Source organism: Amyelois transitella, chromosome 7, assembly GCF_032362555.1.
Source record: "Amyelois transitella isolate CPQ chromosome 7, ilAmyTran1.1, whole genome shotgun sequence".
In the NCBI taxonomy this organism is placed as follows: Eukaryota; Metazoa; Arthropoda; class Insecta; order Lepidoptera; family Pyralidae; genus Amyelois; species Amyelois transitella.
Genome location: NC_083510.1, coordinates 1,900,363 through 1,920,556, shown reverse-complemented (window position 1 = coordinate 1,920,556; position 20,194 = coordinate 1,900,363). Strand labels below are relative to the sequence as shown.

General features: G+C 37.0%; 1 protein-coding gene across 8 annotated transcripts in view; it reads right to left on the bottom strand.

Moving 5' to 3' along the window:
• The window catches only part of LOC106143531 (four and a half LIM domains protein 2), a 109,741-nt gene that overhangs the window by 28,433 nt on the left and 61,114 nt on the right, over window positions 1-20,194 (bottom strand). For 5 of the 8 annotated variants that reach the window (XM_013345645.2, XM_060945309.1, XM_060945310.1 and 2 more), the window contains exon 6: window positions 19,494-19,637. In XM_013345645.2, coding sequence (XP_013201099.1) covers window positions 19,494-19,637 — 144 coding nt within the window. Of the gene's footprint in view, window positions 1-4; window positions 261-7,524; window positions 7,928-8,123; window positions 8,804-16,656; window positions 16,795-19,493; window positions 19,638-20,194 lie in introns of those variants that run through there. The other 3 variants (XM_060945312.1, XM_013345647.2, XM_013345646.2) reach the window with 3 other exon arrangements.

Here is a 20,194-nt window from a genome sequence, read left to right as displayed (position 1 = left end):
ATACCCATCATCGTTGGAAGTTGTCGTGTTGGTCTGCTCGATTTCCGTAACCGTAACGTCTCCATCCTTAGACTCCCTACGCTTCGAGGTCTTCTTGACCTTCCTGGTTTTCCTTTCGGTTGTAGTGAATTGGACTTGTACGTCGACGTCGGCCATGGTTAAGGAATTTCCGAAGCGAGGGAAGCGATATCTCCGGACGCGGTCGCGACCTGAATTCGAATGGCGAGGAACGGTTGCCGAATCACAGGAATTATTCCAGAATGCTTAGCGACGCACCGCGCGAGACGGTGGGGGGATTGGGATTTAAATTTGGAAGAGTGACGGAGAGGGCAGGTGCGCGGGCGTTTGCTTTCGGAGCGTACCGACCCGAGAAACCGCGTTTCCCGCCCCGATCTTACAGGAAAGCGGGCGCTCTCAAGAATATGATATAGGCCAGCTTGCGGTACTACAAAATCGAACTTAACCGTTGCCTTATCGCTTGGCCGACTTTCAGCGTTTATTGCTGAACAATCCATCTGATTTACGTTCGGCCTCAATGAAATGAAATTTTGCGGTACCTTCTGGCAGATTCAAGTACTGTTATTTTAAGAAACATGCATAATAATTGTGCCCTATTTAGATGGATCAAATGAACAACAATAACCTAAAATGTCTTTATTCAGATTTACAATGTCAAGTGAGAGATTTACAGATAATTAAAATTACAAATTAAAGACGACAGACTCGTCACATCGCCAAATTCAAGATCACGATCGCTATATCAGCTGAACAAAGGAGTAAAAATAGATTGTGTTTAATCTGGAACACTGTTAGATTACGCGTCTACCTAAATTAAAACTCAATGGATTGTGACTTCGTCAAAGATGACTTAATAACATCAAAGTGTTTAATTTGATCATTCAATTTGGATTCCAGACTTTTTTGCTCATTTTAATTAAAACAGACGGGGCAATTGCGAAAGTCCAAGATGTAATTTGGCATTTTGTATTATTTTTTACTTTCTTAATAAAGAAATTTCTTGAGATTTTTTTGCCTCTTTCATCATTTCAAAACTTTGAAAACCCGAGACGAGAGACTATAAGTGCTTGAAAAACAAAAAACTGTAGCTGGACAGCAAAATTAATTTATAGTCTAGTTGTCATATTTAAACGCAGAATAATGATAACTTTCAATTCAAGCCGGGTTTGACGGACTGAACTGAAACTTAAATACAGATAAAGCAATCTGATTTGTCATATTAATTCCGAAATTCAGAGAGCGAAGCCCTAGCTAGTAGCTAATAAATATGATATTATTAAAACTCTTCAAGAAAATATTCCACAATTTCCATAACTTGTTTCCGAACAAACTAAAATATTGTATTAATTAATTTTAGTGAATCACTCACATATTTGGTAATATGATACAGGTGTGCTCATACAAAGTGATTTACGAAGTTTAAACGGCTACTTAACAAGTAAAATTCAGCTTGAACTGTAAGTAAAATCTACAGAAATGGGTCTTAGAAACTCGCCTCTGACTACGCTCTATGACCCATTTGTGGATGAAACCTGCATCCACAAATGGGTCATGATCCACTGATCCACACTTATTATAAAATTGTTGTGTTCTCGGCACCAATAGAAAAAAGAATAGTACCACTCCATCTCTTTCTCGTGGACGTCGTAAAAGGCGACTAAGGGATAGGCTTATTAACTTGGGATTCTTCTTTTAGGTGACAGGCTAGCAACCTGTCACTATTTGAATCTCAATTCTATCATTAAGCCAAACAGCTGAATGTGTCAGCTGAATCAGTCTTTTTATGACTGTCGGCTCTGTCTACCCCGCAAGGGATGTAGACGTGATTATATGTATGTATGTAAAATGAAACAAATATCAGCGCTCTGATATTCAAGCATGTATCCTGACACACAAAAAACCGCACTTTTCGCACAGGGTGATAACTGAAAATCAGCGCTTTTGTATTCTTACATACACACATACATATAATCACGGCTTTATCCCTTGCGGGGTGGACAGAGCCAACAGTCTTCACTCTTACAGTGCAATAAGATCGCTGATTTGTCACCCTTTCGACTTGCTACTTATTTTATTTAAGGATTTATTAATGTGTATTATTTGTTGTCGTTCTTATTATTTTCGAATGGAAATAAAACTAAAACAATCCTAAAATCCTGGTAGAAAATGCCTTATGGCATTAAGTCGAATAAAGTATAAATAAATTAAAAAAAAAACTAATACAACCTAGTTATCGTCCTCCTGGCGTTTGTTTTGATTGCATCCTCACCTCTCTGGAGAGGACCCCGTGTCCCGCCTAATACCCTGATCCTGGAGCGAGTAATGGACTTCGCCTTCAAAATCAAAAAACAAGTGTTTCAAGTTTTTACAAGGAAATCTCCCGTATGTCCTCCGCGAGCTTTGAGGAAACCTTACCTAGTTAAAATCAGGGTTACACATCCAGTTACCTGAATGTGCAGGTTTTACTCACGATATTTTGTAAAAGAGTCAATTGAAAATGATAGGATTTGAACTTCTCCATATCAGGACCTTGGAACGGTGATGCTATTTTGGGTCGTTTACCTTAACCACTTCACTATATACCGATGCTCAGTTAATCGGAGAAGTGGGTAACTTAGGTAAAACTATGCGACTCCAAAAACCAAGTACCTACTTATACGACGACACAAATTATTGATGTCAAAGATCATGCAAAACAAATTTTACAAACTGATAGTATTCACGTCTCCGCGAGAGTTTGCGTATGCGCAGGCGCACCTTGAGGCTAGCACAAGTTCCGCAAATGGCCGTACCGGTCCGCATTGAAAGCATCATTATGCCTGATTCACATCCCGATATGGAAGTAAACGCGTCCATTCCATTCCATGCGCATGAGAGTTGATTTTCGTTTTATTAAAAAGTTCTCACCGCTGAGATTGTGGTGGGTTAGAGACAGTGCAATAGACATGCTATATAATTTTTTAACATTTTCTTCTGTTACTGAATAAATTACCAAATCTACTGGGCGTAGAAAGAAATTATGTTACCTTCTCGATAAATTTTCAAAAAATAACAAAAAGCAAAATTAAATTATTTTGGGGAAAATCATGGACTGTGCTTGAGTATAATCTTATTAGAGAGCAGTATGGCCTGACAGACGGCGCTCCTTCTATATTTGCAAAATATGTGATACAAGTTTGACCTTCGGTGTGATGGTAATTGATGAAATTTCCTATCTCACTCTGCCGGAAACCATAGAAGTAACTAGGAAGAGCGAGAAAGCCGCGTCCAATCTCCAATATTTAAGCTATTCTCTTTGTATATTTATCTAACATTTAGCGGCAGCCTTCATGCGCAGACGTCGGCAGCCGGTCGATGTCTTCGGACCTCGTGCAAGGTCTTGGGCATCCATTCATTGGGTTATTTTTAAATGATCCGCTGCGAGGCACACCTGGACGTGGGCTCATGGTGATGCTATTGACAGCATAATGGCTTCCGGATATATGGATTGTTTTCATGTATGATTCTAGTCTTTTTTTAATTTTATAAGCAAATATACAAAGTGTAGTAATAAGTAGTAACAAGATTATAATGGAATGTCTTATTTAGATTAGATACCTAGTATAATCTCGAGGAGAGACTAAGAGAGCGATTGAACAAGAAGAGTTTGAATGAAAACGTTAAGACTGAAACAAATGTACCTTTATCGAATCGGGGACGTTCATTCGTTAGTGAAATTCAATTATTTTTTGTAGACATAAGCAAATATACGAAGTGATTTAAGTAGTAGCAGGCATATAAAGGAAATGTAAGGTGGTTTGGTCATGACGAGATACTAAGATAGCGGTTGAACAAGGAGAGAGTGAATGAAAAACGTTACGGCGGAAACAAACGTACCTTTGCCAAATAGGGGACGATCTGTTAAAAAGTCAAGAGTAGATATACTGAACTGACGAGCTGGTGGTTGATGTAAATGAAGTAAAAGAAGTTTGCTGCGATCTTGGCAAATGGAAAGACTCAATTTGCAATTAATTTGATTCAAGAATAAAAGCCAATGAGCGTCAATGAATGACGTGAATTCCTAAAGATAGGTTCTCAGTTTTGATAACCTGCATCTGTATCAATCAAAAATAGTTTTTCACCCAAGTTTCGAGCTATCTCTGGAGCATAATCTGTGTGCTTGCATTATTTGACTGTCTATATTTTTAAAGAAAAAAGAATTCGCTGTGTTCGTGGCAAGTAGAAAACTTTATCTACCTACCCCTCCAGGAGATAGTGTCATTTTGTTTACCTGTTTATATTTTTCAATTTATTCTTTTGTGTTGAGCTCTTTCTCTCTTAATATTAAAAATAGTTAAGTAATAATAATTACATAAAAATATCAAGGTATTATTTTCAGGAAGTTCACCTCATAAATATAATCAATTTTGTAGATAAATTATTAGTAAGACCGTAAGAGAAAGTATATTTTAAGTAACTGTCGATTATGATAAATCTATTACTATTATCTATCTCGTGTGCAGTGTAAAACCGACGACTAATTAGTCCAAATAAAGCACACAAAGTCATGAAAGAGAAACTCAGCTATGACTGACATATTTTCTTTGCAAAACACCACAATAAACTTTTGTTATCAAATTTGGAGTACAATACTTACAAAAACTTTACATACATATAGCCACGTCTGTTACCCCCTAATAGACAGAGCCAACAATCTTGACAAGACCAATGGCAACATGTAAATACGGCTTTTTGATGGAATTGAAATTCAAATTGTGACAGGTTGGAGCCCACCGCCTAAATTAACAATCTGACAGAGAAGCAGTTGACACACACTAAGTACATATGTTTTACTTCGCTACGACCAGCAGTTGACACATACTAAGTACATATGTTTTACTTCGCTACGCTAGCATGTAAGTTAAATCAATACTAATTGTCTTTAGGTAGGTATGCTCAGTATGTCGTGTGGTTCCCGGCACTAATAGAAAAAAGAAGATGACCCTTCCTTCCAAGGGCGACAAAGGGATAACTAAGTATTTTTGAATCTCAATTCTGTCATTACGCCAAACAGCTGAACGAGGCCTATCAGTCTTTTCAAGATTGTGTTTGGCTCTGTCTACCCAGCAAGGGATATAGACGTGATTATATGTATGTATATTCAATGCTTAAAACAAGTTCACTTTAACGATTTCCAATTGTGTTACTTTGGCACGGCAGTTTTGGTTCTAATTTTAGAGAACCGAGTGATAGTAACATTTGATGGTTATAAATACGAGGTTCTTTTTTGAAATGTTGGTTTCATATTAATATACTCGTATGTACTCCATTAATGGAAATACTGACGTAAATATGTAAGTGGTATTTTTAATTAAGATATCAATATTAGTTTTCATCGAAAGAATGAACCTAAACTTTACTTGTTGCTTCTTTCAACTTAAATTTTGTTTGATAAGCCGGTAAGGGAAGTTCTTAATCTGAGATCTTTATAAGTTTTTTTTTTCTGTTGTCTGTTTTGAAAAAAAAATTATACAGAAATATTCCTTAGTGACCTTGCGTGAGATCATTGCTCGCAATATTTTTCTATTTACTAAGCGAAATCTCATAAAATTACCAAAATAAACGGTCTATTGTCACAGGCTTACTCGTAGTCTTGTATTAACTGAGGAATTTTCTTGGCAAAGCGTTTGTCATTTATGAAATAATTTATAGCAGACCAAAGTTTTATAGATGATTAAAATGTGATTATTTGTAATACGTAAGGCGATGGGCTAGCAACCTGTCACTATTTGAATCTCAATTTCATCATTTCACTCTACAGCTAAACGTGGACTTTCAGTCTCTTAAAGACTGTTGTCTCTGTCAACGCCGTAAGGGATAAAGACGTAATGTTTTGGATCTATGTAATATTTAATGATGACATCGTCATTCTGGCTTTTGACTGTATTGTGTTTTTTAAGTAATTTGCTGTAATTTAAATCCCCTTGTGAATTTCATGATCTCTGAATCGATCGGTATAATCCCAGTCGTAAGCCCCATAGTCGCAAAGCTGCAAAGCTGCGATAAACTGGATGGGTCATGTCCTAAAAGAACTATTCTATCTTGGTCTTTTAAAATTTACATACATACATACATATGGTCACGTCTATATCCCTTGCGGGGTAGACAGAACTGTTGGTTTAAGACTGTTGTCTTGGAAAGACTGAATGGCCATATTCAGCTATTTGGCCTAATGATAGAATTGAGATTCAAAGAGTGACAGGTTGCTAGCCCATCGCCTAGAAAAAAATCCCAAGTTTGTAAGCCTATCCCTTAGTCGCCCTTTACGACATCCATGGGAAAGAGATGGAGTGGTCCTATTCTTTTTTGTATTGGTGCCGGGAACCACACGGCACTTTTAAAATTTGCTGTACTTATTTCCTTGAATAAAAATGCTACTGTGATGTAACAAAATCCTATGTTGCGGTTGGAACTGAGAGCCGGGTCGTGGTAATGTTATCTTGTATTGTTGCTGGTAACATTATACCCGCTTATTTTACTGCTATAAAAAGCTCTTCAGTATTTTTATTACTTATTGTGGTATTACTCATAATTAAGTTTCTTTCAACTTTACGATAATTCGAGTTTATCGTGCCAAATTTTCTTTTCAAGTTTTATTTCTTGCCTAATAAGTGATTATAATATCGGTTTATCTTATACAGAGTGTCAACATTTAAGTTTGACATGTTAGGGGGAAGGTTGTGAAACACCATGTATAACAATTAAAATAAAGAATGACTTGTTCTCTTTAGCAGACCTTCGGAATTTTAATCCAACATCTGAGAAGGCCACTGGGATTACGCTGTGATGAAAGAGAAACTTATAAGAATAATTCTTGTCTCCAAAATATGTAAATTATTAGCACTGTTTAATCCCCATAAGTAAATAGTCCCTTTGGGCGGCATTAAATAAAGGTCGCCGCAAACCGACGCCGGCGCCCGACACATCTGGGTCGAGGCTATGCGGAGACCAGATATTTTTGGATGCATTGTGCAACTGATCGTACAATAAGTTCATAAATCCGATACATTACAGCATATTCGTCATCAAAAACAGTGTTTTTAAATGACTAGGTATTCCTTATTAATATAACAAAGCAACTACTTGATATTATTGTGTGCATAGTTCTACAAATGACAATACGTTTGTGCTCGGCGTCTCAAAATTTGTGTTTCAATGTTTGGCTGATATAAGTGTTACATTGGTCTCAAGTCGTATCTAATAAAGCCAAACTGATTAAAGCTACAAAAGTAACCCTGTCTACAAGGGCATATCTCGCCGGGGATTCAAAATAAAACCAAACGCAAACAGGGAATCATAGTTTAATCATAATTTAGTTCTCACAATCAGTCATGCTCATTTCGAAGCTTCCATTTCAGCGTACGTGCTCAAGTTAAAGTCCAAGCGGCACTAATCTCCTTAAGTTCACTAGTCGGAGCTACCCCAGAAATCGTCTAATTCTTCTTCTACATCCTGCTCATCCGTTACCTTTTTCGCTTTCGTATCTTCTTCCTCGAAAGAGTCGAGTTTCGGCAAGTCTTTCAGTCTAGGCTTTAACTCGGACCCGTCGTCGTCGGCAGCATTGTCGGCAGACGCATCCACACTCCACGTCTCTTGTCTTCGCTCCTTGGAATTTTCTCTCGAACGACTTCTGGAATAAGAACGCGCCGCTAAATTAGGAGTGCTTCCATAACCCGCGAACTGATCACTTGTACCCATGCGCTCGAATTCTGTTTCTTCGAGAGATGTGAACATCTTTAGTTCCTCCTCGCGTGAAGCTCGCGACTCTTTGGACGAGTTCGACGACGACGAGTGACGCTTTTTGAAACTCCTGCGCCGCCCACTCGGGTCATTTCGTTGCAACGGTCGGAACTTAATTCCATCAAGTGATCTTAAACAAATTTACAATATATGAGTCAATATTGTACAGGTGAAGCAATGAATCCGACAACGGAGTTAGCTTTCTACTCGTGCATTGGTGGTGATGGTACATGAAGGCCACTGATGAGGGACGGGGGACTATGTCTCTACTAATCGGACGTGCTCGTAATGATGAACCGTGCTGGCCTATATCAATGAATATTAACCTTAAAAAGTCTTCGCTGTAAACTCCTCGCTGGTCCTCATCGGTTGATTGGAAATGTATTTCGGGCAGTGTTTGCGTTTGTGGGGTGGGGCTCAAAGGGCGGTAATGCCAGGTCAGTTTCTCATCGGCTTCGGTACTCTCATCGGCTTCACCGACGTCACGCTCGAAAGAGTTTGCCGAAAAACGATTGGGATCTGAAATATTTTCGGAAGGCGTAGGTGATCTGTTTCTGGTTCCAACACTGAACGATTCTAACGTGTTTGGTATGATTGTTTTCGTCTTTGTCTGTATGTACCTTTCGGACCTGTAGTCACCGTTTGCCTGCGAGATATTATCCTCGACGGATTCCTGACCAAAGCTCGATATTTTCGTGGAGAATAATATAGCTGTGGAGTCCGGCTGACCGTCATAGTACTTGACGGCGGCCGCTTTTAGCTTTCCATTTTTATCTTCTGTCAAAGTGAGGTATCCTTGACCGCAATTCTTGGTCCAATCGTTGCTCGACGACGGGTTGGCCGACTTCTGGAGGAGCCTGGTGTAGTAATCGACTAGGTCTTGGAATTCGGGGTCGGTGTCCGGGAGGACGCCGCTCAGAATGTGTCGAATCGTTTCAATAGCCTCGCGCACTCCAGCATAGGAGATGACGACAGACAACAAAAGTCCCATTTCGCGTCACAATATCCACTTTACCTAAAAGGAATGGAATTGGATGGAGGTATTTTGATTGAGGGTTGCAGGGAGTTGGGGCGCAGCGATGCGACGCTGGTACAAGATTTGTAACAACTGAAATTAAATTGTTATCGTTGCCAAAGATTAGTGTCCACATTTAGACTAGGGTTTGGCGATGTGGCCAGACACCATTATGTTTATGTCTCACCTGATGCCGGCCAAGGGTACCGTGTCAGTTAACGGGTGGAACAATAAACATGATTTATATATTGATTGATATCTCTATTCTATGAGTAAGTTCTTTGGCTTAGAAATGGCAAGTTCCAATGGTATCTTTCCGTCGTACGTTGACATGTTCCTTATATATAATTTCATATATTAAATGTTTGTCAAAATATAATAAATTTGACAAAAAGCATAAATGAATGTGGATTCGCAAAAAAGTCATTAGCATAATCTTTTCAATTCGCATCTGGCATAACTACACATCATTAAGTTCCCCATATTTTCTCTGTCTGTATGTATATGTGTTAATCTCGGAAAGTTGTAGGCGGGTTTGTTCCTGTTTGAAATGTTGGCAAGAGGGTTTTCTGAGGAAGGTATATCTTAAAATGATATCCGTGCAAAGCCGGGGCGGGTCGCTAGTTATTTATAAATTTATTTTCTGAATGTTAATTTCTTTCGATTTGAAAGATTGAAAGAATAAGCCAGTTTATCTTTGCATTTAAATTATGACTGTCATTTGTCACTGTCAGCTAGGTATCTTAACTATTCGTATTTTTAGGATGTGTAAAAATAAATTGAGTCAATATGGTTTCTAAATTCAAGTGGGTCCCGTTATGCAAACATCATTGACGTGTATGCCAACGATTTTAATCGAAATCATTGCAAATTTGAGGCAAAGCGAAATATTATTAATGAAAAATCAGTCAATCAAATACATTAGTAAATTGTATGAAGTAACGTTTATAAATTATTGAAACGTGATACAAAAAGATTCCAATCATTCCATTATCCCACTCGTATCTGTAATGAAAAGCGTTGCCGACCAATCTGAATGTTTACAAGAGTTCTAATTGGGGACGTGACGTGTGCGTGACGCCAGCGTGCACCGTGTGAACTCTGCCTACGTTACTAAACTTTTACTGGAGTACCTTACTAGGAAGGTACATGTACCTATAGGTGCGGTAGGTACCGGTAAACGCTTACCATCATGTAGGCATGCTTAGAATGAGTATGCGTAGTATTTTTCGTTACACTTAATATCTCGCTAAAGTGTATAGACAATGTAAATTATACTAAATCAAAAAGTTATTAAATTTTAAATTTCCTGTAAATGTTAAGAATTAATTGATTTTGCTGAACTTGGCTGTAATAAACGAAAATGCGAAAAGGGGATGAATGATATCATCAAAGAAACGAGAGTAAGTTTAGCCAAGCCAACCACTCAGCAACACAACAGATTAATATAAAGTTTTTTCGATAACTTCACAGTTCTCATTCAACAGTAAAATTATAGCAAACTATATACAGTTTTGTACTATTTTTTCCTAAAAAAAGCTCAGGAGAGAAAGTCATTTAAACTGGACATCCGCGTCTTGTCTGGACATCAAAGCCTTGGTACAATTTCGACGGAGGCTTACAGTTTTCTACAGTCATTTGGAAGCTAATTTACAGTTTTATTTGCAACATTGCATGAGCAGAAAAGGTGTCTCTAGTGAGATGGCAAGTGACAGAACGAATTGGTAGAAATTAACATAGGTACTGTCCCGACTTCGTAAAACAATTTATGAATTTACCTTAAATAATAATAATAAGTTCGAAAGGTGACCGTCCCTATACGAGTAAATGCAAACTAAAATAACTAAGGGAACTTTATGTAGCATACAGATATTATAATGACGTCAGAATCCGCTAAAGAAGCTTACTGAAAAGTTAAAACCGACCTTGAACTGCTATCAAGCTCACGACTCAATAAAAACCGTGTTGTGCCTTTACGGATATTCCGTGTAAGATGGTATAAATCCGTAAATGTACAAAAATAAGGCAAGGTCGTAGAAAGTTATGGCGCGTACGGCGGGCGGCGTGCGTAACCCAACACCGATGACGCGCTCGGGCCGTGCGCAAGGACGACGGTGTGCTGAAACTGATCAGCGGATGGTGGACAACCAGTAAGATTGTTACTTTGTGCCCTGAAGAGGCTTTACTGGATGCACGTGTTGTGTGTAAATTGATACTCTTGCCACCAGAACCGAGAAGACGAGTACTACACCGAGAGTGTAATTACTCCGAAAAAGAACTGTTACTTTGTTGCCTAAACTCTGGCAATTAATATAATCTATTATATATCTGTATTGAAAAATAAATGTTCAGTTTTCACTAATGCTAATGATAATAGTTCATGTAAGTACGCTGTAAATCTCTAATTTACGATTCTGATCGACATCTGTGACATTTTTACGCCTCTAATGAAAATTCATAATAGGCGTTAAAATTTCATACACAGTATATTAATTAGGTTGACATTTGATCTTACATAATTATGATATGAGCCATTTATTTTTCAATGCTTATCACAGTCGTTAAATTAAATTATAATAATAAGATACCTAGTTAATTTGGTTTATAACTTCAGAAAACCCTGGTTTGATTTCAGCACTGGTCAATTTTATAGGTGGTAGGTCTGACTATATTTTTATTTCTAAACTTTACCATACAAATTTAGTCTAGATAAAATGTATGTCATAAAAATACGATATAACATAAACAAGCTCAACAAGTTTTGTAACACATTGCCTTGAAACAAGTGTGAACGAACTCGAAAAAAAAATATTATCAACACTACTAGAAAAACTCCTACACAAAAAATAGTATTTTTCATGAATGAAACCGCTGGCTCGCTCTTGCATAGCACCGTCATATTTTCTCGAGTCGCGTTGGCGGTAGTTTTAATAGTTCCATTTTCTTTACAACAGTTTGTTATTCGCACGACTGTACTGAAGCGCCATCTCGATGGAATTGAGAAAAGCTATGTTTATGTGGCGGAGCGCAAAACATAGAACGATCTTTCATCATCTTGTGCCATTAGCACCGGTTGCGTCCACTGGAGAGTAATAAGTGGAATCGACGACCCTGAATTGAATAAGTCAGATTTTGATTGAATGGATAAGTCAGATTTTGGTTTAATGCGTAAGTAAGATTTTGATTGAATGCAAATGCATTGGCATCTAGACCGAAGTAAAGATCGTGTCATGATCTATGCTGGGTTAGGTTCCCCTGCAAGGTCACGGAGGGCAGACCGGTGCTTGGAGTCTTTCTCAACTTCATTACGGGATCACTTATTGACAGAATCTAAAAATACATTTATCTTCTGATCATTCGCTTCAGTATCTTTATTTTAACATTTTTAGTGAAGTGTTGAACAAACAGCGGAACTAACTACAGTGGAGCATCAATTTAAGTCAATAGGGTACCGGACAGTAATCGAAAAAAAATCTAAGTTGTGTTTTAAAATAAAGTTAAGCGTAAGAACCCAAACACCAATCACAGTGGGTGACGTCATACCTCAGAAGTGATAAGTAAACAACACTGCTTTGTATGTTATTCCGAGTTATTCTACGATTTATTAGCATTTTTCTAAAAATATTTAATTGTAATTAGTTAAGAATTGAAGGACTTTACTCATAACAGAAGTTGTCGCAAGTGCTTGAAGCCGCCTATATCAAGCTTTTATCATGGAACAAGGTTAATTAAAGCCGACAATAGAAATCTCTCAAAAGATTGATATTTTCATGGTCGGCAGTTTCTTTGCCACTAATACCGACTTTTATTTTGCTGAATTTCGCAATGTGAAAACATTTGTGTAAGTATTTCAACCTCTTTTTGTTTATCTTAACAACAGAAATGATTGAAAAAATAACAAACGAAAACATAACCTAAAACTAGTTTCATTGCTTACAAAGTTATTTTCACATATGTTTTTTTTTATGATTTTAAAGGTTACATTATTATGGGTTTTGCATGTTTCTAGATCTGCGAGAAAATACTTAAATTATCCAAGCACTGATCACTTGTAATAAGGCTTGTTTTCCAAACATATGACGTCACGCGATCTGAATTGACGTAAAGTGCTGTTTTCGCGGCAATTTTAAATAAATTACGTTTTTGACGTTTTTTAATACTCCAAAAGATTTATTTATTTAAAATAATATTTTTTATGGATATATAAATAAATAAAGATTATTTTTAAACACAATCTGAAAAGTTGTCCGGTACCCTATTGCAATTGCCATGCCATGATTACTAAAAAACAATATAAGTAATACGAATCAATTAATTAGTTTGAACTAATCGAAGTCTTAGGTTGACCAGGGGAGTCATGGCATTGTAAGGAATCTTGCTCATGCGCATGCGGTTTCTCTCATAGAGCATATAGCGGCAATTGGTTCTGTTTTCTCCTTTAGGAAGATGTAACCGGGAAAACAAGGAGGTGTGATACAGTGTTAAACAACAGAGCAAAAAGAAAATTGGGTACGGTTCGAGAAATATCCATCTCACTACATATATGTATATGTACATATACTTGTATATAGATATACTTTTCTGTCAAGGAAATATATAAAATGACAGGCGAGTAGAATGTGACAATTTGTGGAAGCCACACGTTTCTATGAGTTGGTGACGGCTGCCAATTTTTGCCGTCTGAATAAAATATAATCCCTAATTACGCTTTCCCGCCTAAATCGCTGAACTGATTTTGATGAAATTTGATACAGGGATAGAATAGACCTTAAGGAAGAACATGAGATACTTTGATTGCGAAAAATTACACAACGTCTGCTGCTGTACTGCGGACAAATTGTAGGCAAAAGCTGGTAAAATTATTATTGGCAAAATATTACAGGCTACTTTGGTCTAGCAGTCGAGGTTTTCTATGTCTGTAGGTCGGCGGTCAAATCCTGTAGGATAGGAAGCAACTTTGTAGGCCAGTTTATGGAATAATAGATGATAGTGCTTTAAGTAGTGATGGTACGTAGGTCTTCTGGTACTGATGGTCACAGCCTGACCCCATGCTGTTGGTTAAATGACAAGCTATGGTTATTTTAAGATTGTAAAATTAACAATAAGTCTAAAATTAAAAACAATTATTTCTGCGCAATATGCGTGAATCTGATATGATATTTTCGCTCCATTTTTCTTTGAAGAGTTGATCGATTTCATTCAGCACCAACATTACATAGTGAAATTCCAGTAATTTTCTCGCTAACCTTTCTATTGCATTATATTTTCTATACAATAACAAGAAGGTCCCCCGAATCAATGTTCATACCTAGACAACGCCCTCAACCCTTCAAAAATCTCTAAGTAAAATAAAATAAATGTGTATGTTTCTACTACATATATTTTTTTATGAGCAATAAAGATAATTTGTTTTATATTGTATTGTATTGTATAAATGCCCATGTTATCGCAACAATTTTTACACTCCTTTTTAGGCGGTCGTGTAATAATATCTGACTAAACATCATTGTTGTTAGTCAAAGCAATAAAACTCATGTCAGTAGGCAGTTTTACAGGCAGCCACTAAACTGTTAGTGGCGGGATATTGCGGGCAATTTTAATTTGTTTTGTTTCTTTATGTTTCAAATTATTTATTTGAATAACAAAATATTACGCAATGTTTAAGAGCGGGATGCGGTTATATAAAAAATGAATTATACTTAAGGAGTTGAATACCTAACGTAAAATAAAACTTTATATTTCTTGGTATTACTTAATTAGATTAAAAATTAAGACTAACAAATATAAATTTTCTAAAATTACTGACTAAAATTACATACATATCAGTCTTATGCCTTGCGGGGTAGACATACCGAACAGTGACTGTTGTAGACTGATAGGCCACGTTTAGCTGTTTGGGTTAATGATTGAATTGAATTGATGAATTACAGCGGTTCCAAAGAGCTAAGTGGGAATGATAGCTAAGAAAATTTGGCTAATACTTCTCAGGGTATAGGATAGGATAAAACGCGCGCCGCCATCTAGCGTCGAGTAGCAACATTAAATTATGTTTTAAAAAAATAATGATACACACATATTTGTCTTTATTCCTTTCGGGGTAGACAGAACCAAGTCTCACAAAGACTGAAAAGCCACGCTCAGCTGTATGGCTCAAAGATGGAATTGAGATTCAAATAGTGACACGTTGCTAGCCCATAACCTTAAAGAATAAACAAGTTTATTAGCCTATCCCTTAAAATAATGACATTGGGACAATTATTATTAGTGTCATTCATTTAGTAGATATTAGTAGGTAACGTACAATAATCTGTACGGTTTCTTAACGTTTTTAGACAATTTTTTAACGTTTACAACACGCCAAAAAGCAACATTCCGTCTTTTTTTATCTGTTACATTCCCATATTTTTTGTTATACTAGTTAGCACTTTTAAGAAGCAAGCTGAAGAATTTGCTTCAAGTACCATCTAGGTCTTCATCGCTCGGGTTACACAATTTATTACAATCAGAAAAATGAGATAGCCGTCCAGTGACTAATTGCAGTTCTTCGTCATCGGGTGTCAAATGATAAGTTTGATTGACGTATCATGATTTAACCAGAATATATTCTAGCCATAGGTATTTATTTGCCTTCTAATCATAAATAGATCGCACTTCGCCAAAAAACATGTAATTTTATTTGACCGCTATTACGTGCCTTTAACCGCAGCGGCGGACTTTAATTTTTTTTTTCTGTTTCCCGCGGAAATGTTGTAAATTCCCCTAGGCTTTCTAAAAAAAACAATAGGAAAACGCAAATTTTACGTTTTCATTACCCACGACCAGTAGTTTCGGCGATAGTTTGTCTGTCTGTCAGTCACATAGTGAAGGAAGGGTTTTATGTATAATTGATGATTACAGATTAATAAGGAAAAAAAAAATAAAGGCTTCTTTTTAAAACTTCACTCACGGTATGTTTTCCCACCCGCGTCTTCCAACGCACACAAATTCACTTTACCGCGCAACGCTCGCGGAATTCAAAATTCGAACGCGGCACTCCCGAATCAAAATTTGACTTTTTACTTTTTAATTTCGCTGGAGATTAGGCAGCTGAAGGAGACACGTCCTCGGTAGCTGTCGAAAGAGTATTGAGTTCACAGTTGGCGAACGCTATCCGGTTAAGAGATGTTCCTTGTCGTGTGTGTGCGTCAATTATATTTATTACATCGAACTGGTGACTATAAACAAGACGACGAGACGACGGACTTCAAAGAGATCGATAGCTATTTAGAGGATCGATGAGGAACTAACGCTGATTTTTTGATCAACAGGTTCGATGGACATTTCGACATGAAGTTGTCTAGCATTCGTTATATAATTTAAGCTGCGAAACTTATAATATTATTTGTTTATTTAATGAAACCAAAAGCTACTACATGTGAACTTAATGCTAAAAGCAATATCTGCCAATCAACCTTCAGAAAATGTCAAATCAGGTTATGAATTTAAGATCGAATAGATACAAAACATTATTACCTATGCATGAATTACGAATTTCGGTAAGCATTTTGTGATAAAATTTATTCTAAATGTGAAGAAGTAAAATGAGGAAATCAAAAAAATACAAGCCCATCAATCTGCTCCATTCAATAAATCGATACGAAACGGAATAAAATAAGCACCACTCTCATTCAATTTGATATTCAGCAACGCAACTAATGCAATGTGGTAATTCGCAATAATTCGTACGGCTACAAAATATAGGCCACCACTTCAGGCTACATCGGAATGGTTTTAACTTATAATCAGTGCACTTGCCATTACGCATTCGTTCAAGTCGTTCATCGCACTGGAAATTTTGTACTTACATGCTGGCATAAATAAAAAAAAAAACACCAACTTTTATCGCTAAAACACTGGCCGTAAAAACTTCATTCCTTTAAAATATCGAACGTCAATAGTCTCTTTTAAAATGATTCCGATAAAAAAGGCGGGCAAATATCCCGATGTGCTTATATCAACTGACCAAAGTAAGGTGTGAAACAATCTGTACAGTTAACGGTTTATTTTCGTAACCACATACCGAGCATATTATTTCATTAACCAATTCTGGTAGAACTAATTTTAGGCGCGTGTTTAGGTTGTGCTTAGCGCCAATTATTCGTAGGCGTGAAATGAGAGATCTATGAAACCGTAGGAGTAGGATTTCGTAACGAAACTTGTGCATACTAGTCTTAGAGACTAAAGATGAAGATTAAATAAAATCGGTTGAGATAGGAATAGGAAGACACTCAACGGCCCTTATTCATATAATACGCCACAATGCAAGAAAAGGCGAGTACTGTTTTCGTAGGTACCATAAAATATTCATAGGTAGCCTTTTTGTAAAACTTAATTCTTGTGAGCTAGCTAGCTAAGCAAAAATAAATGAATGACATTGAGAAAACCCTCTTCAATGTTCAGATATTATGAATGCAACAGATCTACACACAAATGTCCTCAAATGTAACTAGTTCCAACCCACGATGAAGTTTGAACTTGGGACCACTGAATAGACTATTGGAGCTGGTAACCCTTACACAACAAGGGTCGCAGGTACATTTTCACCGTCCATTTGGGATGAATGGGCGCAGCAGATGCCGAACATTAATATCACTGACATACAGACATCCACCTATGTATTATATGACACACTTTCTGTTCGTTGCAACTGGTAATTTTAGACGTAGGACAGCAATATTGTTGATGTATTTATGACCGGTGTATGATCTTGGACAAATGATCTTTATTTCTCTCTTAACATCACAGAGGTAATAAACAAGTAAATTTGTTTGGTCGTTAACTTTTCGCAATTAAACTACTGAAATGATCTTCATAAAAATTTGTTTTGAATGCAATTGAATGCAAAATTATAATTGCGGAGTACGGAAAATGACATAAGTAGCAAGTGAAGCCGCGGGCAGAAGCTAGTAGCTACTCTATAAAAAAAGCATGTAAGTGTTCTTTTACATAAAAAGTTTTAGCGATTTCTAGTCATTTACACCACTTAGTCTGGTCGCCGTTACTCAGACGCTCTTGAAGAAATCCAAGAAAACACATTTATAAACCGTATTACTTATATATTTTTAATTTAAATTGTTTTTATGGTACCCCATGCTTTTTTACTCTGCTGGAAACCAAACTGCCAGTCGCAATGAAAAAAAGGAGTTGCCTCCAGCCTCCACCATACCACGATGGAGGGGAGACGAGTGGGATATTCTGTTAAATACACGACGCGACTCCCGTCTGACCTCCGTTACCCTAAGTTATACATACATACATATAATCACGTCTATATCCTTTGCGGGGTAGACAGAGCCAACAATTTTGAAAAGACTGATAGGTTACGTTCAGCTATTTGGCTTAATGATAGAATTGAGATTCAAATAGTCACAGGTTGCTAGCCCATCGCCTAAAAGCAGAATCCCAAGTTTATAAGCCTACCCCTTAGTCGCCTTTTACGACATCCATGGGAAAGAGATGGAGTGGTCCTATTCTTTTTTGTATTGGTGCCGGGAACCACACGGCACCCTAAGTTTTCACAAATTAATCTGTCTGCGAATCTCTGCACTCCAGTGTAATAGCTGATTAGGTGTGCTGGCAAATGTCAAGCTGACAGATGAGCGGGCGAGCCAGTAATAGCAGCTGCGAAACAAGACCATTTCGTTTTGCTCGATATACCGGCCGGTACGTGCGTCTTACATGCTTATAGGTCATGTGGACTATGTGGTACTCGGATGACAAAAAAACATGATAAAACGAAAGCTTCGTAGGTAACTTCCGAAAACACGCAGATTGTGCCAGTTCCGAGTAACTATCAGACCTTTATTATGACATAGGTACTTATTCACACATCAATACATCAATACTTAGTTTATGTATTCATATATAAAGATATATTATTTTAAAAAGATGTAGGAGAGCCAAATTTAAATTCTTGTGCCTTTATAGGTATTGCAGTTTTCGTATAAAATTAAAATTGAAATAAAAAAAAAACAATAAGAAAGTTGTTAATAAAATAAAAGGTACTGTTAATTTAATAGTTTGTTTACATATACCTACCTGAGCTATACTTAACGCTTAGATTAGTAATCCTGCATTAATTAAAATAAATAATGCATTAGGGGTTCAATTTGGTGAAGTTCCAAAAAACAACAAGCGGTATAATTTTAGGTGGTAAATAATGACACAATTTCTGCCAAACAATCTCAAATTGACAACTTAAATATTTCATTTCATATCAAATTGGTTAATCAAGCTGAACGTTTTGTTTGATTAATGACTTAATATTTCTTCATCGATTGTATTTTACAAAACAGGAAACAATTTTGGTATTTCAAGTTCAAAATTCAAATTCAAAATTGTTATTCATTATTAAGGGACATTTCAGGTAAAAGAGTCAACAGTCTTGGAACGACTGATTAGGTCACGTTCAGCTGTTTCATATAATCACGTCTATATCCCTTGCGGGGTAGACAGAGCGAATAGTCTTGAAAATACTGAAAGGCCACGTTCAGCTGTTCGGCTTTATGATATAATTGAGAATCAAATCAACAACAGGTTGCTAGCCCATCGCCTAAAAAAAGAATCCTAAATTCATAAGCCTTTTCCTTAGTCGCCTTTTACGTCATCCGTTGAATTTTAACATAAAAAGTATTTCACTAACCTCATCGCAAGCGTTGCAACGCGGTTTCAGCTTCTCAGCGTAATGTCTGACGCAGTACAAGCGGCCGTCGATAGCGCAGTATGCGAGCTCCACCAGGAACTCATCGCACTCCGAGCAAGCGAAGCAGGCGGGGTGGTAAGCCGCCTGGTGTAAATCATAGTTAGCTTGTAAATATACTTTAACATAGGTAGCGTTTCAAAAATTTCAATTGTCGGTCAGGTAATAAAACTGTAAACAAAGGAATCTGACCTTACCCAGCTTTGATCATGGAGCACTGGGTAAGAAAAGAGTAAGTAGCCTGTTTAGTACCTGGTTACCTAGCATAAAAACACGCGGTAAAATTTGTAGCGACTTCAGTACGTACCGTACTTACATACAGGCACCTACCTACTCTAGGTATGTCAGTGTTTATAACACAATTTTCGAACTTACTTTGGGGCTAATTTCATTATCCATATTAAGTTTTTTTTAATTTAAGAATCGTTAACACATACTGATCTTTTCAGTGCTATCCAGTAATGGTCGGCGGGTGTGATGTTCATCAAAAATGTTTCTGTTATTTTAAAGTAACGCCATCTGTTGTATAGTAGGTGAACTATACATTAATTACATTGACATCTAAGATTTTAATTTAATTTATTATAGTGCCATCTGTTATATAGTAGCTGAACCATAACTACAACGGCATCTATTATTGAAAA